Below are 24,961 nucleotides of genomic sequence, written 5' to 3'. Positions count from 1 at the left end.
CCATGATGACGGACCAGACACACCCACTAACTAGTGACTCTGAGGCTCTGCTGCCTCCGCTTGAGGTCCTGGCTGGCCTTTCTAGGTCAGGGACACAGTGCAGGGAGCAGCGGCCTGTGCTCAAAAGTCTTGGGTCCAGCTGTTTGGGATGGGGCCAGGGTGCAAAGGGAGCAGAAGGCCAGGGAAATAAGAGCACCTGGGAGTCAGACACAGGGCTCCTGGAAACACGGGTGCGGTCTCTGCCTTTAGGTAAAGATGTCTTAAGAGCATTAGCACGTACAATCCCACATGACAATTTTTAAACCACACTGGTATGACTGAAGGACGTCAAGACTGTTTCTAGGTGCTGCAGAGTACAAATAGAAAGAGACTCACAACTTAAATGAGTTAAGAGAATTCACAAAGATCGTCCAAACCCTTCCACAGAATGAGGAGGAAATGGAGACAGGGACGCTTGCCCAAGTTGGGAGTGACAGAGATGGCACTAGACACTGTTCTCCTGATTTCTAGTCCATTTCTCTCTCAACTCCACCATGGATAAAGGAAAATTTTAAATTCACGTGCCTATATAAGACAGACTAAAAATAATGGTTACATAAGTAGAATTGCTTTCCATCTACAGCTAATTACATAGCAATCTCAGGCATATTATTAATACCTGTCACATCACTTAAATTTTTTGCAAGTAAAGCAACTCTAATCCCAGGCCAGCTTCTTAAGCTGTAGAACACGGTACAAAATGAAAATGCCCCTGGACTATCTGCTCTCCTCTCGAAAGAGAGGCCACTCCTTGGCTTGCAGAAACCTGCCTCTCTCTGTTCCTCACAAGTTCTCTGTTCCTCGAATGTTCCTCCAGCAAACATTTACCCCTAATGCATATGACAGTGTCCAGATTTCCTCCTCTTAGAAGGTCACAATCACAATGGATTAGGCTTCACCTTCATGACTGCATTTTAATTTAATTATCTTTTTAAGGACTCTATCTTCAAATATAGTCATATTCTAAGGTTCTGGGGGTTAAGACTTTAAGATATGAATTTTGGGGAGGCACAGTTCAGCTCCTAATAGTCATTATTCCTCAAATCCTGTAAACTCCACAGAAGTGAGCTCAGGAAAAATGACTCCCAAACAATCTATGCCTCCTTTTAAAAGGCTTACTACAGGAGAGCCATCCTCAACCCTCCTAGTGTGTCAGGTTCCTCTATATACACCCACAGCATGTCACAATGTTCATAGATATGATTTTTATAATTTTAAAGTTCTTTTCCCAGTAGACAGCAAGTTCATGAGGGTAAGTTCCAACTTGACATATTTAAAGCTATGTCCCTTGGTTTCTGGCCCATAGAAAGCACCAAGTTAACATTTCTTGAAGGAAGAGAAGGTCAATCTACCATACACAAACCAATGTAAACAAAATTCTAGAACCTTCTAATCTTGGTCCCATTGGCCCAGAAACTACCCTAGGGATCCACTTCTCTGATTTTGCAAGAGAAGATTAAAGGATAAGGTACATTGATAATTTCCTCAAATATTTGATTTTAGATCTAACAAGTAAACTTTTTTCCCCATAAAGAAACAATTTTATGGTTATTTATGAGATTTCCAGCTGCTGCACAGGAATGGGATGTGTGGGGGTGGAAATATTTTCCAAATACTGACATAAATCAAGCTGTGTGACAAATACACAAACATTAATTGCTACCACAAAAACACACTGTCCTTGCCTCCAAGACTCAAAGTGATCTTGCAGTGCTTAGTCCCATGTCCAGGTAAGACCAGTGTCCACTCACATTTGTAGCATCCCATTGCAAATCACTCAATCAACAAACATTAACCTGGACTTCATACTTAGAATATGAAGATGAGTCTAATAGCATTATGTTAAAATCTTTTTAAAAAAAGAAATTAAGTCATATTAATAAAGGTCATACTGTGAAATTCCTGGAAACTTTCTATGTATCAAATAAAATTAAGGGAAGTGCCAGATTTGGGGATAAAATAATTGAGATATCTTCTTTCTTGAAGTGTACTTCAAAGTAAGAATGCTTTACACATGGTAAAGATGATTTTTTAAATATAATCACAGTGATTCACACAACATCAATTGACCTAAGCATAAAGTGTACTTTAATATTGGCCAATGACATAACTGCTGTCAGTCAGTTCCATCATCTCTGCAGGGTAACATGACAAAGGACGGTGCAATTATCTGGAACAGCAAGACCATGTACAATTCACTCTACCAAGATTTTCAAATTCCAAATGCCATGTATTGTTTCACAAGCATGGTGGAGATTCTTGACTATCTAGCTATCATTTAAGCATTATTCTCTTAGGAAGAAGGATGGTCCCAAACAACTCACACTTCCTCAATATCTGGAAAAGGCACATTTCTTTTTCCTTTCTGTCAGTGGTGGACTAGAAGCCAGTGTACACTAGCTTCATCTTCTTGGCTACCACTTCCGCCGCGTCAGTGTCCTGTCAGTGAATCACTGAGTTCCTAGTTCCTGCTTTGCACCTAACACTATGCTGTACATTGTTGGGTTGGAGGGAGCCTCTACTCAACAGGCTTGTGATCAGGCTGGAGAAACAAGACTTATATTCAAGGAATAAGAAAAGAAGAAATATAAGGCAGTAAAAAGCCTGAGCTACCATGGAATCCTGGCTTGCTCTGACACAAACTAACTTGATTCCATTGAAAATCCACTGCCTTCCCTAAGGGACAACCACTTCTTTAGTGGAGGAAGACGTCACTAGGTGCTCTGAAAGGTCCTTCCAGCACAGCAGATCAATTCTGACACTGGTTCTGGGAAAGTAGAAGAGAGTGCCTTCCAGGAAATGTGTAGAAAAATGCACAACAAATAGCTCATTGGCAGGTTGGATGAGCCACCGAAAGTTCTGTAGAAGTGCAAAGTCATAAGATTGGCCTAGAAGCACAATAAGAACTAGTACGACAAGCACGGTAATTGTGTTGTGTGTGAGCTCATGGGGACTGTGGCATTTATGAACCCCACTCTTTCTCTATTCATCCCTTTTTTTAATGACTAAATATTAGCTAGCCCCAATCCATTTCTAATCATCTTACCTCAACAGGACAGTTACAGGAGAGAACTGTGTTTAAGGAGGATGGATGAGGAATTAATGCAATTCACGGAGCAACTATGTAGTCAAATTCTCCCCCAGCCTTAGTAACAGTCACATTGGCAACCTACATCTGGGATTTCCTCTAAAAGGTATCAAATCACATGCACAACATGCTCTCCATCACCCCAATGTGTAATATGAATTGGGCAACAATCCAGGTGACAGTGGCAGTGACAGAGAGTCCTAAAATTCCCATGGAGATTATTATCTGGATTGGTTCCTTTGGTAATGAGATCAGCAGGTGATGAATCTCTTCTTTAAGCACTTACTAGATGATTTGTACAGAAAATCCTTTAATTTAAAAGGTAGTTGACATCACTTGCTAATGAATGATAACTGTGTGATTAGGTGCCCAGAAAACACTACAGACATTAGAGACTCAAGTTTCTTATTGCGTACACATACTGCTAAGGTTATAGAAGAAATTCCCAGAAAAGTTGCTATCAAGTGTAGGAAAAGTGGGTGATGTTGGTCTGTAGAGCAGTCACTTGTCCCCTTGTCCATCCCTTCTCCTGTTTGCAATGTCATCCTGGCTCCATCACTCCTCTGTCATCTCCCTGTTTTCCCTTTGAAGTCCGTGTTCCAAATTGTTAAGAAATAAAGGGATGTTACTTTACTTCTCTTGTTAACTGTCATTGTGGCATTGTTTACTTTTCCTTCTGAAGAAAGGAAATATGGAATACTTAAGGAAATGTCTCAATTTCCCATAGCCCTTTATTCATAACTTACTATTTCCTGCACATTAAAGAGAATGTGGGTTTCCAAGGAAATAACTTGGGTCAGTTTATCTCTGAAAGCTCCGTTAACTACTTAGGACAAGACAGAGAAGGGCAGAACAGATCATATCCAGGGCACAAGGGTAGGGGACAGAGCTCAACAAACACCAGGCAGAACACAACACAACACAGACAGAAGCATCTCTGCAGAATTCATTATCTAATAATGTGTTGACAAGTTTTTCATTGTCCCTCCATTCATCATTCTCAGTATCATCAAACATTTAAATCTGCTTTCCACATGCAGGTGTGATGAGCTGTCTGGTAATATTACCCACTAATGTATTTAATGCTGTTAACATTGATTATGGAGTCTTTAAGCTAGATATCCTCTAGATGTTCAGAAAAGTTGTATTTTTAAAACCAATATACTATTATGAATGTCTTATATGAGTCTCACCAACTAATGGAAAAAGGATATAGAAGAGCCTTTTTCCTGCTTCCCTTTAACAATATAAAGAAACTTGAGCATAGAGAAATGAAATAATTTACACAAGGCTCATACTTTCTGGCAGCAGAATAGAGAGCAGGTAATGGGCTTAAATAAAAAGAGGTCAATCAAAAGAGCCAACTCTTCAACCTGTGAAGATGTTTGAGTCACAATACCCTTTAATCCGCAGGCTGGCTCCTTTGTCTCTTGAACTCTCTGCCTCCGGTAAATGATGTGTGGGTAGGCACCCTCAGCCACTGGATGCTTTTTAACAGGCTCAATGAAAAAGTCTCCATGTGGTAGATGGAAAAATCCAGTCTGAAAATACATTCAATAAGAAGATTTAATTGAGTCAATTCTAGGCAAAGAAAATTAGTATATTAGGACAGGAAGAACAGGCAAGGCCCACAGTGGTATCAAATAATTTCAATAAAATAGCTGAAAACAGACTGCATGCAGTGCTGAGATTCGGTTCCATTTTGACCATGAATCAGAGGCCAGGCACAGGAGGAGAATGTGGGCCTGTCACTAATGAGACTCATTTGTTCCATGGAAACAAAGCGGAAGTCCAGGACTCCTCAGAGATGGCTGGACCTAGGGTCCCTTTTTGTACTGTTATCAACCCAATACTGATGTCTTTGAAGAAAAAATCAACAACAAAACCATCAAGAAAAAGGGCTAACTGGATTTCTTTAGACTTGAATTTGGGACTTGAATTTTCTTTGTGCAAAAGAAACAGATGGGACTTCTTTTGAGGAAAGAGTAACGATTTTGTGGATCATATGAATGAGAATGCCTGAGAGCCAAATATTTTCCTGCAAATGGCTCCTGTCCATCTACACTCCTTCACAGGCTAAGCCTGTGTACACAGGAATCTCTTCAGCCTCAATATTTCTCAGAAGCTGAATGGAGACCTGGGAGAGCTGGCGACCTGCCAGTACAGGGCGTGCAGGAGACCTGCTCATGTGCAAGTGGGGCTGCTGACCCAGGCCCCCACATGTGCTGAGGAGAAGGGAACACAGGCAGGAAAAGACACTGCTGTTGGGGGAAGAGTGGGGGGGGGGCATTTCCTAGCTGAGCTCTGCACCTCCTCCCTCTTCTAACACACAAAGAGTTCTGTACATCTGGTGCCCAGGTGGCCTTGGTTTATTGGTCTCTTCTTGGCATACAGGAGCCAGGTCATGCTGGAAGAAATCATCTGTGGTTTGATTACAAAGAAAGGCCTGGCTCCACACTTTCCCTGAAGCACACGGCCCAAGAAAATCACCTTCCTCTGTTACCAGGTTTGGCTCTGAGTAAAAGGAGGCACTTCCCAGCCCAGTTTTTCTTGCAATCTGTTCACTTCTCATATACCCCCAAAGAAAAATGGAAGTGAAATTGAGAAAGTATGAATTCACTGAGGACTTGTACTCTGTATTCAGAAGAACCCAGGCAGAATGAGATCACCTCCTTTATTGTCTACTCTTCTCCCTTCCAGTATCCACTAGTCTTAACAAACCGCTAACTCTCTTTTGGAAATAAAACAACCTAACTGTTTAAATAAGTTATAAATATCTGTGAATGCTTTCTAAGGCAAGCCTCTAAAAGCTGTTTTAAAGAAATTTTATTTTGTAGCATATTGAGAGATAGACAAACCATAACTGTAAATACCCATAAGTCTTTCGTGAAGGGAACATGAATGTGAAAAAACGGTACATTACACGAGGTGCCATGGTGCACACCTGTGATCCCAGCAACTCAGGAGGCTGAAGCAGGATGATTGCAAGTTTGAGACCAGCCTTAGCAACTTAGCAAGACCCTGTCTCAAAACTGGAAAAAAAAAAGAACTGAGAATGTAGCTCAGTACCCTTGAGTTCAACCCCCTGTCCCCCTGTCAAAAAAGAAAAAGAAAAGGAACACTACCAGTAACGAACTGACTCCATGTTCTTCTTCCCAATTAAAAATATCCCCCAAGATTAACTATTATCCTGATTTCTAATAAAAATAAATTAGTTTTAAGCCTATTCTTATTTTTTTATAAGATGCATTATTTGATGCAAAAGAAAAAAAGTCTACTAATTCATTTCAAGTGTGGAGGGCTAGCCAATGGAAAGGATCTTGTTATGGTGAGTAACTTTCTCAAGGCCTATTAAATCACTCTTTTTTTTTTTTTTTTTTTTTTGAGAGAGAGAGAGAGAGAGCGAGACAGAGAGACAGAGAGAGAATTTTTTTAATATTTATTTTTCAGTTCTCAGCGGACACAACATCTTTGTTTGTATGTGGTGCTGAGGATCGAACCCAGGCAGCATGCACGCCAGGCAAGCGTGCCACCGCTTGAGCCACATCCCCAGCCCCTTAAATCACTCTTGAAATTGCTTCAGTAGATAAGTGGCAAACGCAGGTGGTAAGACAGTGCAAAGGTGCCCTGGTGCATGTCAGTTGGCATCTGATCACCACTGCTCTCTCCTAAGGAAGGGTGATAAGGGACCGTCACATATTCCTCAGGACACTGTCAAGACTGTGCCCACAACCCCTCTTCCCTCCCCTCAACTTGTATCAAAGTGTTAGTCATCTTAATTTCTCTGACATTAAACTTCAGTTAGTAACAGTGATTTGGGGCTCAGGGAGAGACTAGTAATGTCTTAGAAGAAATTATTGAATAGGATGCTTTAAAGTCACAGAGCCTAGAAAAAGGTGACCTAACCTATGCTGTTGTGCCTCCAGGAGTACCACAAGTAAAACCTAGCAGGCTGAAGGTTAAGAACTCGTGGTATTATAGAACTAGTGGTATATATATATATATATATGAACGGCACCCTTGGAGTTGCACAGTGGAATTATGTTGCCCAAACTCATCACTCTGTCCAAGAAAGGAATTCCTTTTTATTTGAAAATATCATAAGTTACCACATCAAATTTTTTTGACTCCCATAGGGATAAGAATGTGATCGACATTCTGATAATCAAGAACTGAAATGAAAAAAAAAAAAGGGGGGGAGGGGGATTGGGATAAGAAAGTACCTAAATTACCCGATTATGGTATATGGAGCACTAGAAAGGTAACACTTGCCCCCCATTATATAGATAGAAAAGGGAATACAAGAGCATACCCCAAACCCTGCTTCTGGAGTATCAGTCTGCATTATTACATGGCCAGCCTGTGCCAACAGCTCTGAACCCTACCCACAAGATTCATAGCCTGGCCAGGAAGATAGGTCAATGTTCTTGAAGACAGTGGGAAGGGAATAGCAAAGCCCTAGCATTTTCAAGTTGAAAAGGGTTCAATGTTCTTAGCCCACAGACCAGCCCATTGCCACTGGCAGTGCTGGACCTAGATCCCAGACCTGGAGCCCTGTATGAGGAGCTCTACCCACCTTACAGGGCACCCACAAGACAGCCCTTGCCTCGGTGCTATGGACTCCAGTGCTGTGGCTCCCAGGAGGTGGAAACCCGTGGAAGAGACTAGTTTCAGAGAGCAAAGAAGATTGAATTTCTACAGTCTCCAAAACACTTGGCTCAGTTCTAAAGCCATGCAAGCCTTCCAGAATGAGTAACTTTCTTGTTGCTGGTTTGTACGATGCAAACAACTTTTCCTCATTTAATAAGTATCCAGGACCACAAACCAGTTAAAAATAGAAGTCTCTGGGTTACACACACCTTGGAAGATGGAGAGGTGGTGGAGGTAGTGATGTCATCACTGGAAAGATTCCTCCAGCGTGCTCCACTGTCTACTGTGATGCCAAGAGCTCCCTCCTGGCCTCCATGGAGCCCAAGAGGAGAGTGACTGGTAATGCCACTGAGCTCAGGACATACTGCCTGTGAATTTGGCAGCCCTAGTGACACATGTAGTTTGAAGAGATATGGGCTGAAGTCAGAAAGGTTCTCTCCATTGTACCCATTTGGCAGTTACCACGAGCCAGGCAGGTGTTAGAGATATGGCAATATAGAAGATGGTCCCCGTGTACTGGAATGATACTGTTGACAGCACTCACTGTAATGGTAAAGATGTTCTGTCTGCACTGTCTGGTTCAGTGGCTGCCAGCCCCATGTGACTATTGAGCACTTGAGATGTGGTTAGTGCAACAGAGGAACTGAATTTTTTATTTCATTTAACTTTATTTTCTTAAATTTAAATAGCTGCAGACAGATTTCTTGTTTCTAGAAACTGGCTGACTAGGGATGGGGAAAGATCCATAAGCACATTCAAAGTATAGTGATGAGTGTTGTAATCAAAGAAAGATTTGAGCACTTGCCTTAAAAAAAGAAATAACCGCGAAAATGTGACTATACAATTTGATTTTCATGAGCAATCAGAAACCAGAGTGGGAACACCAATGCACTGTAGGCAGACTTCAGAGAATTCATAGAAGCAACTATATATATATATATATGTATATATAAATGCAGCATTTGCCAAAATTAGAATGAGTGTCCGGAAATAAACTTACCAGTGCAAAGACTGTGTGAGGAGGCTGCCACTGCCCTGGAGCCTGAAAAGGAGGCACAAATGTCCCAGCAGAAGAGTGGAACTGGGGTTGTGGCCATAAAGAAATGGATACTAAGCTCGACTTCTCCAGGGAGCTGTCCCTGAGAGGCCTGGAGCGTTAACCTACATGCCCTCACACCTCTCCGCTGCTCTTCAGAGAAGCCTGATGCAACCCTGTTACACAAGACCACTCCCAATGCACTGGCTGCAGGTCCTACTGAGTTCAGAGTCTGAAACTGTAGGGGAAAATATTTTTTTAAAATGGAAAAAATGGGTTCCAAAGGATATAAAATCAAGTTATGACAGGGTTTATTAGAAACAGCATGAACTGTGTGATCTTGGTCACACTACTTAACACAGGAGCCCACCCAGTTTTCTCACCTATAAAATGGGGCAAAACCTATGGTAACTTGTGACTTTCAGAGATGCTATATGTAAAATCCCTACCAGAGGCCTTGGTATATGATAGGTACCCAATAAATGTGTGATAGTCCATTTGGTCACAGCATCACCCACAAGAAACAAGTATAAAATGGTGTTTGAAAGCAAGTACTCCAGGTCCAGTTGCTCCGTTTGTCTCTTAGTTGCAAGTGACTTAACTTCTTGGGCCTCAGTTTCCTCATCTGGTAAATACAGTAGTTACAATAATTTATTAGAGATTTTCATGTGGATTAAGTCAGTTTATACAAAGTGCTGGATGACTGTCAGCACCTAGTGCCTAGTAAGCATTAGCTATTAGCTATTATGACAGTCAAAGGGACATTCTCCAGATTGTGGGCCTGAAGTTAAGGGCTTCTGCGAAAACTCACAGAGGCCCTTTTAAAAGCTACCACCTGCCACACTGATAAACCTTATTCTTTGCTTCCACAGACCGAGAGGTGCTGCCCTCCAGCCAGAAGGGAGGGATGTCAAGGAGTGGTAGTGACCATGAGCCATCTCTGGGCTGGAAGATGGAGCCCATATCTTAACAGCTGGCCTCTCCATATGAGTGGAAGCATTGCTCCCTCAGTGGAAATCTGAAGGGAAGTTGAAATCAGGCAGGTGATGGAATCAGCTGTTCTCAGAGCAAGAGTGATGTTGTGTTTGCCTGAGGGCTGTTCTCAGAGCAAGAGTGATGATGTGTTTGCCTGAGGGCTTTAGAGAGGGATCACTATTTGTGCAAGGGGGTGGAGGGACCCCACAAATGTAAGCTGAAATTGCCAGATGTCAGGATCTTTAAGACTCTGAGCAGAAGAACGGAGAGATGAGAGCCCATGGATACTGTAGGCAAGATCTGTTGGCAGAAGGGTGGGGAGAAGGAAGCAGGAAGGAACTGTTCAAATCAGTGTTTTCAGGAGTACTTGTCAGGTCTGAGTTGAGAAAGCCAGGAGGTAGGGCCTCAAGTATGAGACACACTCAAATACACTCAGATCAAGGTCCGGATTCAGATAGTGGTGGAATGAGCAAGAGGATGTGTAGGCCCTCATAGCCTATATCCAAGACTTAAGGCAGAATCACTTCCTCCCCTCTCTCCTCACAGCTGCAGAAGTAACTTTCTTCTCTGAAGTGTGTGGGTCTCGCTAGTGAGCAGGGAATGGGTGAGAATCCTTCACCTCTAAGCAGAGCTCTCCTTAGCTGACACCAAACAGTCCAAAAGATACCATGCTAACTAGTGGATAATTAGTGGTGACTGGGTGTACAGGAAGTTATCTGGAAAAAATCTGAGAGGTGACAGAATTGACAGATTTCTTTCTTTTTTTTAAATTTTTTTTTCTTTTTTCTTTTGATAGTCTCAGGGCTGGAAGCCAAGGTCAAGGCTTCTAATCAAACCTCCAACAAAGTATAAACATCTCAACCTGGGAGTTTGGCTTTCGGTGCACCTTTCAGGAAAAGTCAATCAGAATTAGCAAACTGGGATTTCCTCAAATGAATTAAACCAATATCTTCAGTTGATTTAATATCCAAGTCTGTAAGTCACTCAGGGACGCTAAATCCTGCCTCCTTATTTTCCTGCTAGAAACAGAATCTATAGCAGTTTGTTTTCCTTCAGTGGAAAACACCAGATTGGAGACAAGACCTGAGTTCAACACCCAGTTCCAGCACTAGCAAGTGATTCAGCTTCGTACAAGTAATTTGGTCTTTCTAAGTCTCAGTTTCCTCACCTATAAAATGGTGATGACAACATGTTTTTCTGGTGAGGAGTAATATTAAGAACTGGATGAGGTAATATGCAACAATGACCCCAAGCCAAAAACAAAAACAAAAAAAAAAAAGAGAACTTACCCTCAAAAAATATTTCTGTACAAACTTCTCACACTGATAGAATCTTCCCTATTAATAATCATTTCCTCATCTTGCAGTATGGTTAGCACAGTTGTTTATTTCTGGAAACACGCTTTTTTTGATTTATTCTAGAAGAAAATTTGCTCATATAAGGATACGGAAGTTGCTTCTTAATTATCTTTGTTTTTCATGTGAGAATACTTAGGACTGAGTGCATTTATTCTCTTCTAATTCCTAAGATCTATTTCCATAGTTCACTAATTATTGTTTTGAGAAGCAAGAGCAGAATCTTAGGGCAGAATCAGGCCATTAAAGTGTATCTTCAGAAATCAAAATTGCAACTACCAAAAAAAAGAAAGTATCCCCCCAAATTCACTCAATAGTCCAGAGGCTCACTAATTTTAGTGTGCAAAAGAATTATATGGAGAGCTTATTAAAACATCTATGCTCAAGAGCTTTGCCCAGAGATTCAGTAAGTCTGGTATAATGTCCTAGAATCTGCATTTAATAAGTATCCTCGGGTTTCAGAGACCAATAATCCACATATCACACTTTGAAAAACACTGCACTCCTCCATCATGTGGTGTTTTGTGGTTTTTATCTCCCTAACCTTCCAGTTGGGAAAACACTAAAGATACAAGAAATAGTAGTAATAGCCCCACGACAGCCCTTAATTTACCTCAATTAAAATACATTTTAACTGTGATGATGGCTACAGGTTGTAAAGAATATGAAGTTGGCAGACAACGTACAAAACATCTTGGCAAGTTGGTGCAATTAAAATGCAACCACCCCAAAATGTTTAAAAACATTCCATAAATAGATAGTTTAGTTGAATGAATGTTTCAGATTTGAAATTTAAAATAAATGTGAAAATGGGCAGTCTGAAAAATGCCAGACTTACACAAAACTCTTCTTGAAAATTAAGAAAGGAATTTTCATTACATCTCAAACTGTATTCCCACATGAGCCAATAAAACAAGGAGCATCAGCTAAGAGGCAACCAAAATCTCAGCCAAATCTACCTCTCTCTAACAGCACCATACAAAACGATCTAATCTTGGGCAAAAAGAGGGATGTTAGGGAATCTGGGTCATTTATGACTATACCTCCTTTTCCTAGTAGCCTATGGAAAGAATTTTCTTCCTCTCAGAATTTCTCAATGTCCTTGCTTAAAAAAACGAAAATCCCTCTAAGTAGCAATCTGTGTACCTGTGTTTGCCATATCTCAACAGAAAATGAGAAGTCCAACAAAAGGAGGAAGAAAAAAAATTGCTAGCACATTGTAAACCCAGGAAACATGTTATTAGGGAGAACAACAGGAGAGAACTGGCTTCCAGAAGTGAAAGCACTTTCCCCTGTGGGGAACAGAAAACCATTATGGTGGATTTAGCCCCAGGACACAGTACTGTTTCTTCATGATGCCTTAGAAGGTCATCTTTTTCAAACCAGAAACCACCCTCCACTCTGAGGACACAAAGCCATTTCTGGGTTGGGCAGAACATGACCCTGGCTCTGTCCCCTCCCTGGTGGGTAAGGATCCTTTATGGAGTTGGCCTAATAAGAAGGATTTATTTTACCAGGCTCCACAAAAGAATCTGTGGATTGAGGAATTGAGTTTTAGAATTGGGGAAAATAATATTGAACATGAAAGATCTCTGTGCTCCTTGAAGTTTAATGGAGTTTATTTTCTTAAACAAGGTCCAAACTTGACCAGAGTTCTTCATTAGAGTTCAACTCCCTGCCATTCTTAGTATTCACTCTGCATCCTGGTGCCATTTTGGATATGAACAGATCACACCAAAACCAGACCATGAAAATAGTCCAATCCCTCTGCAAACAGGATAGCTTTTTGTGCCTGAACCTCAAATTGCAGGAAAAAAGTCAATTTAAAGGATACATATATGAGTGATGGTTCTTCTTTTCCCAATATTTTATCTTGAAAAATTTCAAAAGTACAGAAAATTCAAATAGTATAGTAGATATCTGTATGCCCCCAGTCAGATGTATCAGTATATATTGTCTGAATACCATTCCTACATTTACAATATTAAGACAATATTATATTCAATAGTTTGTCACTTTTTTCTATATATATATGCTGAACCACGTGAAGGAAATCTGCCAACATTGTGGCAATTAAGCCTGAAATACTTGAGTATTCATGTCCTAAGCAGATATTCTCTATTATTTCACTTAAAAATTAAAATTAGTAATCATTCCACAATGCAAGTAACCTAATTTCGTTCTACATTCAAATTCCTTAAATTGTCCCCAGAACATCAATTTAGCTATTTATTTTTTGTTCCTCCCTTTGTTTCTAATTCAGAATCTAATCAAGCTTAATATACTGCATTTTGCATTTATATAACAATTTCGTACATATTTCAAGCACATGATTTAAAACATGAAATATTTCTCAAAAGCCAGTTATCAAAAACAATGGTCCTTTGTTCTATTCCTCCCAATTCAAATAAGTAATACTTCTGATTTTTTAACCTTATTCTGGAAGTTGTCTCCATATTTCTAAATAACTTACTACCATTCCATGATCAGTTTTAGACACATCTAAAATGCTGTGCCTGCTCTAATAGAGGAGGATTTAAGTCCCTTCTACAACCACCCCTTTCTCTCCCAATATCATTACTTCAGTCAAACCAATTTGTAGGACTGCATTCACATTCCTGCAGTAATGGTATTCAGACAGTATGTACTGATACATATGACTGGTCTGTATCTACTGTGTTACTCAGCTTTTCATTGCTGGAAACAAAATACCTGACAAGTAACAACTTAGTGGATAAAAAGTTTACTGTGATTTCAATGATTTAGTCCTTGATGAGCTGATCCCATTGCTCTGTGCCCAAGGAGAGGCAAAACATCATGGCGGAAGGGCGTGATAAAAGAGCACTGCTCATCTTATGGTAGTCAGGAAGCAGAGAGAGGGGTAAGGAGCCACAAGAAAGGTGAACTCTTTCAGGACACTCCTCAGTTACCCACCTCATCCAGCTTGGCCCCACCTGCCTCCAATTACCACCCAGATTTCAGTTCTCACAATCCAATCATTTCACCTCTGAACCCTCCTGTATTAACATAAGACCTTTTGGGGGGGCACCTCATATCCCAACTACGACATTCCACCCCTGGCCCTGAAAAGATCAACTTACAATACAAAATGCACTTAGTTCATTTCCTAAAGTACTATAATCTTAATGATTCCAATATTACCCCAAAATCCAAGTCTAAAGTCTCCTCTGAGATTCAAGGCAAACTCTTGCCTATGAGCTCCTGTAAAAAACAAAAGAAAGTTACAGGTGGAGAGTGGATGAGCCCCAGTCATCAGCTAACCCTGTGGTGTCAGCAAAAGCCAAGCCTGAGAAACATTCCTTACCAAAGGCTAGGATACTAACAGCCTTGACTCTTGGCTCTGATGCCTAACAGTTACCAGACATCCTAGGACAAGGGGTTTCCTGGGTAAAGCAGAATGAATGTTCTTAGCACTGCAACAGTAGGAGAACTACAAAAAAATGTTTCTAGCTTTTGATGCACAAAGAAGCCTCTGACAACTTACAAGTCTGGAACAATCTACAATGCCCTGTAGCTTAGCTTCCTGATTAAGACCCTTTATAAAAAAAACATAGAGCTACTTCTGGATCCGGGTTCTTCCATCAGAGTGCAGTGTTCCACCCGGCCCCAGATTTTTGTGAAAATTTCTCTGTGTCTTATTTGTTTCTGTGTTTTTCTTCATCTCCTGCAGCCCCTACTCAAGAATTTTTTGTTGATGCTGCGTGGGTCACCGCAGTTGAATATATCCAATATACAATGGCACAGAGTTAACATTTTGATTCCAAAGAAAGGAATAGGGGTATAGAAGGGATGGGATCAAAACAAGACTGAAATCCAATCAGGACCATGGGTCCTGTAACTCCAACTGTATCATCTAGGACACATGGTAGGGAGACACTCGGAACATCTGAGTGTCCCTGGCAGCCCTTCCCCTATGGCCTTGCAGTTGCAATGCACATGGGGCTTCCCTGCAGTCATGGCTGCAGTGGTTTCTGAGTGTCTGGGTGAATCATTTTAAAGGCTGCACACAACTATAAGCATTTCTGAAGTCGTTTCCTCAGTAAGTAGATCAAGATGGATGCATCTGCCTTGTTGGATCTTCTGGAGTGTCCTGTGTGTATACAACACCTGGATGCTTCTGCAAGTCTTGCCTTTCCAACACGTTTTGCAAATGATGTTTGCTGGGGATCATAGGTTTCTGGAATGAACTCAGATGTCCCGAGTGCAGGACTCTGTTGCCTCCAATGTTGAGGAGCTTCCAGTAACATCCTCTTGGTCAGGCTTCTGGATGTCATCAAGCGGATGCCTTAGAAATCTAGCCCTGGTGGGGGTAGTAGGACCAACTGCACAAATGCATTAGGGTTCAGATATCACTGTGGCTACGTATACGGAAAGATCTGAAGAGCTCCAGGTGTGGACAGCAGCCTCCCAGGCAAGCCTGGAGCCCTCCAGTGAGGGTGGGTAGACTGAAAAGGCAATTTTAGTGAATCAAGGTTGTAATGACCATTAAAAAAAGAAAAGGAAAGCAGGGTGCCCCCCCCAAAAAAAACTGCTTTTACATCAGGAGCCTGCAATGGGTGTGGTCTGCAAATTCCTGAGATTCCCCTTGAAGCATCTTTACTATTGTCTCTGCAAAGTTCTTAGCTTCTCTTTAGAGCAGTCATCTCTTTTAACAATTACACTTGCCTTAGCCCCAGTTTTTCATGCACTTTTCTGGTCAAAATGAATAAAACAGACACTAGTATTGCTGTATGTATATACATCTCTGTATAACCAATGTGATTCTGCAACCTGTACACTCAGAAAAATGAGAAATTATACCCATTTGATTCAAATGTATGATATGTCAAGATCATTGTATTGTCATGTGCAACCAATAAAAAAAAATGAAAAAAAGATCTTTTAGCTCTGGGTTTTGTTTTGTTTTGTTTTGCTTTGCTTTGCTTCTAATAATTCTCACAGTAAACCTGGGTAAAAGCTGACAATATCCACGTCACAGACTAAATGATGTGCTGCCTTGAAATCTCTGCCAGATTAATTAGCCCATCACCTTTAAATTCAACCTCACACAAAAGGTTGTCAACAAAGAACTTGTAGATAAGTTCTTTGCCAAAATATATTACAAGTGGCCTCTAGTCCAATTCTCAATAGAGTCTTCATTGTCCTCCGAAACCTCCGAGCATGGTATTTATTGTCTGCAATTTGTTCTTCTCAGCTCCCACCAAAATTGCCCATTTGATGAACCCAGCCTAACTCCATCTTAAGATTGGGAGTCATCTCGTCACAAAGTCATGAAAAGTTAATTTTGATTTTACTATAAATTACTGTGATTTCTAAACTTACTTAGAATACCTGCCCATGCTTTGAACTTACCCATGCCTGGTTTTCCCTGACCAGAAAACAACCCTCTCTGAAACCTTACTGGCATCTCATAAATTCTGGCTTTCTCTGATCAAACAACCCTCTGTGAAACCCTAATAGTGCCTCATAAATTCTGACGTTGGGCTCTAAATTTACTGCCTAAGTGCTGAACCATTTAGATCATTAACCTACTACCTGCCTTTGTATTATGCTTATCAATATCCTGTTATCTGTAAGTTCTCAAGACACCCTCCTTTTGCAACTTTTTATGCTATAAAACTGCACTCCTAGAGAGCTGGAGGACTCTTCTCCAAGGATTTCCAGAGAGACAGTCCTGGCTGGTTGGAATTACAAGCTTGCTTTAATTTGATTTAAAATTGGAGTCGGTGGTCTTTTGTTTGCATCGTGGTTTAACACATTAAGCTCTGCTTATGACATTCTAAAGCTTTTTTGACCTGCATCTCTAAATTTTTCCATATTTCTGCTGCCCACCATTTCCAAAGGCTTCTGAACAATGCAACTAGTCATAGCAATGACCCCTCTTTTGGTAACAATTTTCATGTTAGAGCTTCACCACTATGACCAAAATATCTGATCAGAACAACATAAAGGAGTAAAAGTTTATTTTTTATTCTCAGTTACAGAGGTTTGGCCCATTGCTGTGGCTCCAAGGTGAGGCAGAATATCATGGCAGAAGGGCATGAAGGAAGAGCATCACTCCATTCATGGCAGCCAAGAAGCAGAGGAGAAGGGGGGAAGGTGCCATAGGGAAGATGCACCCTTCCAGGGCATGTTCCCCAGTAACCCACCTGTTCCAATTACACCCCACCTACCTACAGTTACATCTAGTCCATTCAAACTGGGATGGATTGATTATGTCACAGCTCTCACAGTCCAGTCTTTTCACCTCTGAACATTCCTGCATTAACAGAGCTTTGGGGGTACACCTCACATCCAAACCACAACATCATGTTATTCAGAAATGTCACGATTATATGCTTTTGAGTCAGTCTTCTTTTATTGACTGTGCTAGAAGCTCAATGGACTTTCTCACTTTGGTGCATGTGTCCTTAGTCTTTCACTTGTAAAAAAAAAAAAAATACTCCTTGATGTTGGATCATTGGATTGCTCTTCCATTTTCCATGTTTTTTTTTTCCCCTCTCATGTCTTTCAAGACTCTTAGTCCTTTTGTTTCAGCTCCATGCCCCCATGCTCCCCATCCAATATATACAACATCTCTAAGTCTCAAGGCCTCTGCAGCCCCTGGCTCAAAGTAACTTTCTTTTTGTTTACATCACACCTGTGTGCATACTCTGAGCTGTGGCTCACTTGGCCACAAAACATTGGTTATTACTTGTCTTACTTTCCATCCTCTCGAACTATGTCAAAATCTTATACTCTGAGACAACTCCTCTCTTAGTTTCTGTTGTTGTTGGGAGGGAGAGGAAGTATGTGGTTCCATCTGTCATCTTTGAAAACATTTTCGTAGCTCAGCAACATTGTAAATAAAAATAATTAGATAAATTAAGCACACTTTTAATTAATTTAAATATACAATGAGTGAAATCTTCTCACTGACATCAAAGAGATTATAACATTAAATTCATGCTTTTTTAAACTTAGAAACCTAAGTCTACTTATGTTTTCATTTACCATTTGAAAGTGCTTATGTGCCCAATAATTCATAAAAGGAAAATGAGATATGATGTGCTCTATTTAAGATAGCTAATAAAAAACAACTATCCACTAGAATAAATACTGTTTATGTAATTATATAAATAGCACTAATACTTTACTCAGTTCTGCAAAATATGAAGTCAGTTCTACAGAACTTTCTGAAGTACCCTAACTGATGGCTGATACTCCCTAGTTTTCAGTGACCTTAAACCTGATCAGGAAAACATTCTTGGACATCAGTTGAATGAATGCAAATGGCAATCTTTTGACACTTAAGTTATGACTCCTCCAACTTGCTAATATAGTATTGTTAAGCTCAGCACAAAGGCATTATCAGAAATTTGATGTTTTTTGTTGTAGTCAGGTGGCTACTGTCTCTTTCATACTTTTTTGTAATTCTCAGATTATTACATTTGACATGTATTTCTCTTACACAAAAAATAATTATTTTTAAAAGATTTTCCAGAGGCTTTCTCTATATGATACAATGAATTTCATAAGATTAAAATACAAATATCTCCCTCTAATTTCAGCAACTCGGGAGGCTGAGTCAGGAAGATTGCAAGTTCAAACTCAGCAACTTAGCAATAGTCTATCTTAAAATTAATAATTAAGAAAAGAGGGCTGGAGATGTGGCTAGTGATTAAGCACCCCTGGGTTCAATCCTTGATAAATTCACACACAGACGGACAGACAGATACACACACACACACACACACACACACACACATCTCCAACAAAAGAATTCAAAGTAATTTATGTAAATACTCTTCCCTCCAGGAGGTAGAACTTATCTCCCTGCTTTTAGTGTAGCTCTTTGGTAAACTTGATTCCATAATGTTGAAAGGAAAGAAGAAAAGCATCTTTACAATGGGGAAATATGGCAGAAACTACCTTAATCAGGTGCACACAGCAGAATTAGTGATATGTCACATGGACAGCATGTGCCCTTCATCTAATGGGATAAGAACGACACTTCACCTTTTGTGTGCTTCTCAAAACCAATAGCCCCAGTCTGCTCAAGAGAAAAACATTAGACCAACCCAAATTTAGGGACATTCTACAAAATACCTGACCAGTGCTCCTTAAATTTTCAAAGTTAAGAAAAGTCTAGAAAAACTGAGATATGATGTGCTCTATTAACAGCCCAAGAGAAGTTAAGTAGACATGATGGCTAAGAGTTATGTGGTGTCATGGAGGGAATGCTGGAACAGAAAACTGACATTAGGGGAAAACTAGTAAATCCTAGTGTATTGCTTACTTAATGGCAATGTGTCAATGTTGTCCCCTTAGTTGCAATAAATTTGCCCCTAATATTATAAAATGTTAGTATAGGAGAAACTGGAAAGCAAGTATACAAGAATTATATGTACCATTTTTGCAACTTTTTTTTGTAAATTTAAAACTAAATAAAGGTATACTTTTAAAAAGTACAATTTACTCTTTATTAAAATTGATGGAAGGTTAATCCTCGTCAAAGTCTGAGTGAAAATTTAAATTCTTCCACAGTAAAATCATGGTCAATTTGGTCGTGCATAATATCATGTCAGAGAAGTAAGGACACTCTCTACCTTCAGGGATAATGTATATCGAAAGCATGAGAAATGTATATTTTGGTCCAAAAATTCCACTTGTAATATTCTATCTGAAATAACTGATCCAAAATAATAGAAACAGTTTGTGTATCAAGATATCCATCATTCACTATTTATAATGATGAATAACAGGAAACAATCTAAGCAACCAACAACAAGGATTAGGAAATAAATTGCATCACATCTACATAATGGGATATTATACAACAAGCAAAAAATGTCTTAAGTTTTTAATGACATTGAAAAATGTTTATTATATGAGATTAAGAGGAGAAAGAACACACAATTGTATGTTCAACATGATTCCACTTTGTAAAAACATCAAGGAACTACAGGAAAATGCATATATTAATGATAATAAAGTCCTTATTGAATGGCTGGGTCGTAGTTAATTTTCTCTTCTATATTTTTGTTAAACATCCTGAATTTGTCACATTGGACATGTATTTTTTTAAATAAGAATAAACCCATTTTCAAAACATTTGCTAGTTCTTTTCTTTGTGTGATTACATTATAATCTTTATTTTCCTTTTTGTACCTATATTTTTCAAATTTCTGCATTTTCATGTGCTATTTTCATAATCAGATAGGCTGTATTAAAATGCTTTATTATGTTTCCATAAATTCAATGGTTTGTATAATAACATATGTTTTAGCTTAAAAAAAAGCAAACATTTTTAAGAATACTGAGTGACATACACAGACAGCTTGAATGTTTGGGAGATATTGCTTTATTTTAATTGAAGTGTTTGTCTTTTAATTTTAATTATCTTTTATTTTTGTTTGTCTTTTATTTTAATTGAAGGATTTGTCTAATTACATTATTACCTGGAAGTCCTCAGTGAAGTGACTGAGAGCAGGGAAAAGGAGTGAGTAGACGTTAGAGAAAGATAAGGCAGGGGAGAAAAAGAAAGGAAACTACACTTGGAAACGAAAGAAGGAAAAGGAGAAATTAGCAGGAAAAAAAAAGAAAGAAAATTGAGAGGAAAATATGAAACCGGTGCTTCATCAATCAATAAACCCACAGGGTTAGAAGTAAGCACTTATTTCATTTAAAGACTTTTTTTGGGGGGGTGTAATGGGGCGCAGAGGTGCTTAACCACTGAGTCACGTCCCCAGCCTCTTTTTTACACATTTTATTTAGAGACAGGTTCTCACTAAGTTCCTTAGGGCTTCACTAGGTTGCTAAGGCTGGCTTTGAACTTGTGATCCTCCTGCCTCAACCTTCTGAGCTGCTGGGATTCCAGGTATGTGCCACTGCACCCAGCTGTTTAAAGACTTTTTAAAGCTGTAGTAAAATGTCCTTGGGGGCAGTCACTTATGCATATGCCTGCTGATGAATAAGAGCAAACAAGAGGAGACTCAGGAGGTCTCCACTGTGTTCAAGTGGACTGTACTGTTAATTAACATTGTTCCAGGCCTCCGATTTCAACTCCACCTCCTTTATTCAATCATTCACTGTTCATCCCATAGCCAAAGATGGAGACTAGATATGTAGATAATTTTTGAAAAGCACATCTCTAAAGCTAGAAGGGTGATTTTTAAAATACAATTACTACATATAAGGAAATAATAACACCATTGAAGTTCTGGAGGCTTTAGCGTTACCAAAAATCACTATTTTAAAACCCCTCCTGAACCACAAGGCAAATACTATTCTACAGATGTTTGATTTGCCAGGATATTGACTTTCAATCAGATTTTAATGATGCAGGAAAATTGTATTTTGCGTGCTTTATAGTTTTAGGTACATGAAAATACAATATGTAATTATCATACAAAACAGATTTATGCTCATTTTATTGGGTTTATAATTTAACTTTACTGTTCCAAATAATTTAAAAGGACTTTATGTCCATGCCTTTTCTTTTACTGCATATTGTGTGCTTTAACTATAATTTATTTGTTCAAATGTTCCATATGGGAAAATGGGCCTCCATTTATTACCATGTTCAGAAACATGATAAGAATCTGCACAGATTGTTATATAGTAAAAAGCACACTGTTAAAAGGAGACAACTTGAAAATAAGACAACATATGTGTGGTAGGCAAAATAATACCACCACTGCAAGATGTCCATGCCTATGATTATCCTAAGTGGAGGAGGCAGAAGAGAACAGAGAGAAGCAGAGTGATGACCATCTGAGGAAGACTTGGCTCCGTGCCACCAGATTTGAAAAAGGAGAAAGAGGCTATAAGCTACACGATAAAAAAGATTTCTAGAAACTGGGAAAGGTCAGGAAATGGATTATCCTCAAGAGTCTCCAGAAGGAATGCTTTGATTTTGACTCACTGAAATGCATTTGAATTACTGACTTCCAGAATTATAAGACAGTAAGTTGGGGTAGTTTTAAATCACAGAGCTTGTGTTGATATGTCGAATCAGCAACTGGAAACTAATACAACATGGTTATAGACGTTAAGTGCAAAAGGGAAAGATCACGCTTACCAGAAATGGGGTGCCAGCCCTTAATAAAGGGCTGAAATGTTTTAAAAGAACAAGATGTTTGAAAGAACTTAAAATGAAACTATTCTATTCATTTTAACTCAACCCCAAAAGTTTTGCCAAAATCAGCATGAAAACTACTCAGAAGAAGATGCCAAGTCTGTAAAAGTGGAAATAAAATTCTTTTCCAGGGGAAAAAAAAATAATTGGAAATAGAAAGTCCTGAGATATTTAATTGATTTGGAACACTTTGGTGAATGTACAGGGTGAGAAGGAATGACAGAAAGGTAACTGGTCAAGCAGTCGGGAGATGCAGTTGACCCCGGTGTGGACTTTCCCCAAGTCCCTGGATCCACTGGGTCTTGGGTTTTGCAGCTGAACAATGCAAATTATAGTGTCTGTTCTGCTATCTTCTCATGGATACAGCAAAAAGTTAATAAAACAATACACATGAATCTATAAGGAATACATATGTATATCCCTCTATCATTTTCAGCTTAATAGTCCAATAATTTATTTTACTGCAAACACAGTTATGTTCTAGTAGTTAGTTATCTTTTAAATAATCTCATGCCTGGGGATGGTAGGTAGTTGCTTTTTAAAAATATGACAGTTCATCTGATAAAGTCTCATCCATGGTCAGCATGAGCTCATGGTTTTAACTGTGTCTTCATTCCAAAGGTTCCAAAGAGACCTTCTCAGAACATTCTGTTTGACCTCAGGGCATGAAAGAGGAAATAGCCTAATGTGCTAGGGCCTGAATGCTGCCAATTTTGTACTGAGTATAGGAACACTGGAAATCTGAGGGAGACAGACATCCCTTTAGATCAAGTTGCAACCTTTCTGGAGCCTACTGGGAAACTGGGCCATGTATGATTCATCTCAGTCTTTATTGATTTGTACCTGCACACAGTTAGGGGGAGAGGGAGGAAGGTTCAGTGGCCTGTGACTCAGTTTCTCCACAGGCATGTCAGGAACTGAAAATAAGTCCAATTCTCATCTGGGGTGGGGAGATTTTGGTAATAGAATCTTTTTAAAAATTTTTCTCAAACCTGCCTAAAAACAGGAGCCTATGCAGAGTGTCAGCTTTGCCTTAGGCCAGGAAAGATGGAAATAGTGTTCTTTCTACCTCATCCCCCACCCCTGAGTGCTGGTACACTTCTGATGTCACTTTCTAGGAAGTCCTGGCCTGACCATACAACCAAAATATAAATAACTCCCACCTGGCTATTCCCTACCCATGTCTCCTCCTTTATTTTTCCTCTCCTATGTGATATGTAGGCTTATATTTATTCATTTAATCTTGGCTAATGTCACTACACTGGAATTTCAGCTCCATGATAAAAAGTTTGTGCCTATTTTGTTCAATAGTATATCTACACTGCTTATAATACTGCCAAGCTTGTGGTAGGTGTCCAATGAACACATGCTAAATGATGAATGTTGAATAAATGATGCTTAAAATCCAAAATCAGATCTTTATCCTTTTGGCTTGAAGTAAATAAGGAATCTGAAATATAACTACAATGACTTTGGAAGCAGGATTATATTAATTTTTTAAATCTGTGTAAATGAGTAGGTCTCAGTCCTTGCCTGGGAGCAGATCTTGATAAAAATGAGGTTGAAGCACCCATGAGCAAGCACAGAGGTACTCATCAATAAATCAATAGTCCTACTCTGACTAATGTTTTTCTTCTTTTTAAAATCTCTTAGATGTTCTAAACTACCTAAAAACTTAGTTTATATTATAAGAAACTTTGTTACAAAATATCCATCCAGCAAAATAGGTACAGAGTTTATTAATTTTGGAAGATGAAACGAGTTCTGTGGATAGAATGTGGCCAATAATTTCATTGCACATGTTATAACTGCATCATAACATCAAAATGGTGCATTTTATAGCATTTCACCACAATAGTTAGAAACTGAAAAGTAATCGAGAAAAGAAAGAAAATTTCCATTGTCCAAAAAATAATAATAATAATAAAAAGATAACATGGTGCAGTAAAATTATCTTGCAGACTAGATGAACTCTGTGGTTCTTCGTTATAAGTAAATCCTGTTAAATTTTAACTGTAGACTATCAGCAGCAGTCTCCTTACACAAGCACTACAATAAGTAACTCTCCCAGATCAGAGATGGCAAGAGTGTGAGCCACATGCCGCCCCCTGCCTCACCCACATGGCCCCATACTGCTCTTACTGCAGAAACTGCTGGGCATTCTGGGCACTCTTACTGCATCTACACCTTCTGTGCACCTCACAGTTCCTCTCAACAAGCAGACCATACATCCTCTACCAGTTGCTCAGACTTGATAATATGAGATGAGACTAACTCACCACTGTGATCTAAACATACATCTTCCTAAGGTGGTGTGCTACTCACTTGTGATCTGAGAGGTCAGAGGATTAAGCAGGAATAATAATGGAATCAATCTTGATGCCTATCAGTAGATGAATGGAGAAAGAAAGTGTGGTATGTGTGCACAATGGAATATTATTCCTCCATAAAGAAGAATACAATCCTGTCGTTTCCTACAAAATTCATAGAATGGGAAGATATTCTGTTATAGGAAATAAGTCAGACACAGGAAAACAAATATCTCACATTCTCTGATATCTGAATGTTTTTTAAAGGGTCTATTAGAATTCATAGTAGTCATTATTAGACAGAGTTGAAAGGGAGTAAGAGAGAGGTTGGAGAGAGGGTAAGAGAGGGGTGCCCAAATTCCAGTTAGA

The 24,961-nt window shown here is 39.4% G+C and overlaps 1 protein-coding gene across 5 annotated transcripts in view; it reads right to left on the bottom strand.

Moving 5' to 3' along the window:
• Nucleotides 1–24,961, bottom strand: part of Adamts12 (ADAM metallopeptidase with thrombospondin type 1 motif 12) — a 299,094-nt gene that overhangs the window by 188,951 nt on the left and 85,182 nt on the right. For 4 of the 5 annotated variants that reach the window (XM_048802926.1, XM_015496380.2, XM_048802927.1 and 1 more), the window contains one exon: nucleotides 4,527–4,668. The exons of the other annotated variant lie outside the window; for it this stretch is intronic. In XM_048802926.1, the coding sequence (XP_048658883.1) occupies nucleotides 4,527–4,668 (142 nt within the window). The remainder of the gene's footprint in view (nucleotides 1–4,526; nucleotides 4,669–24,961) is intronic. 5 annotated transcript variants of the gene reach the window in all.

The sequence above is a fragment of the Marmota marmota genome, unplaced genomic scaffold, assembly GCF_001458135.2.
Source record: "Marmota marmota marmota unplaced genomic scaffold, marMar, whole genome shotgun sequence".
In the NCBI taxonomy this organism is placed as follows: domain Eukaryota; kingdom Metazoa; phylum Chordata; class Mammalia; order Rodentia; family Sciuridae; genus Marmota; species Marmota marmota.
This window is presented reverse-complemented; position numbering and strand designations above follow the sequence as displayed.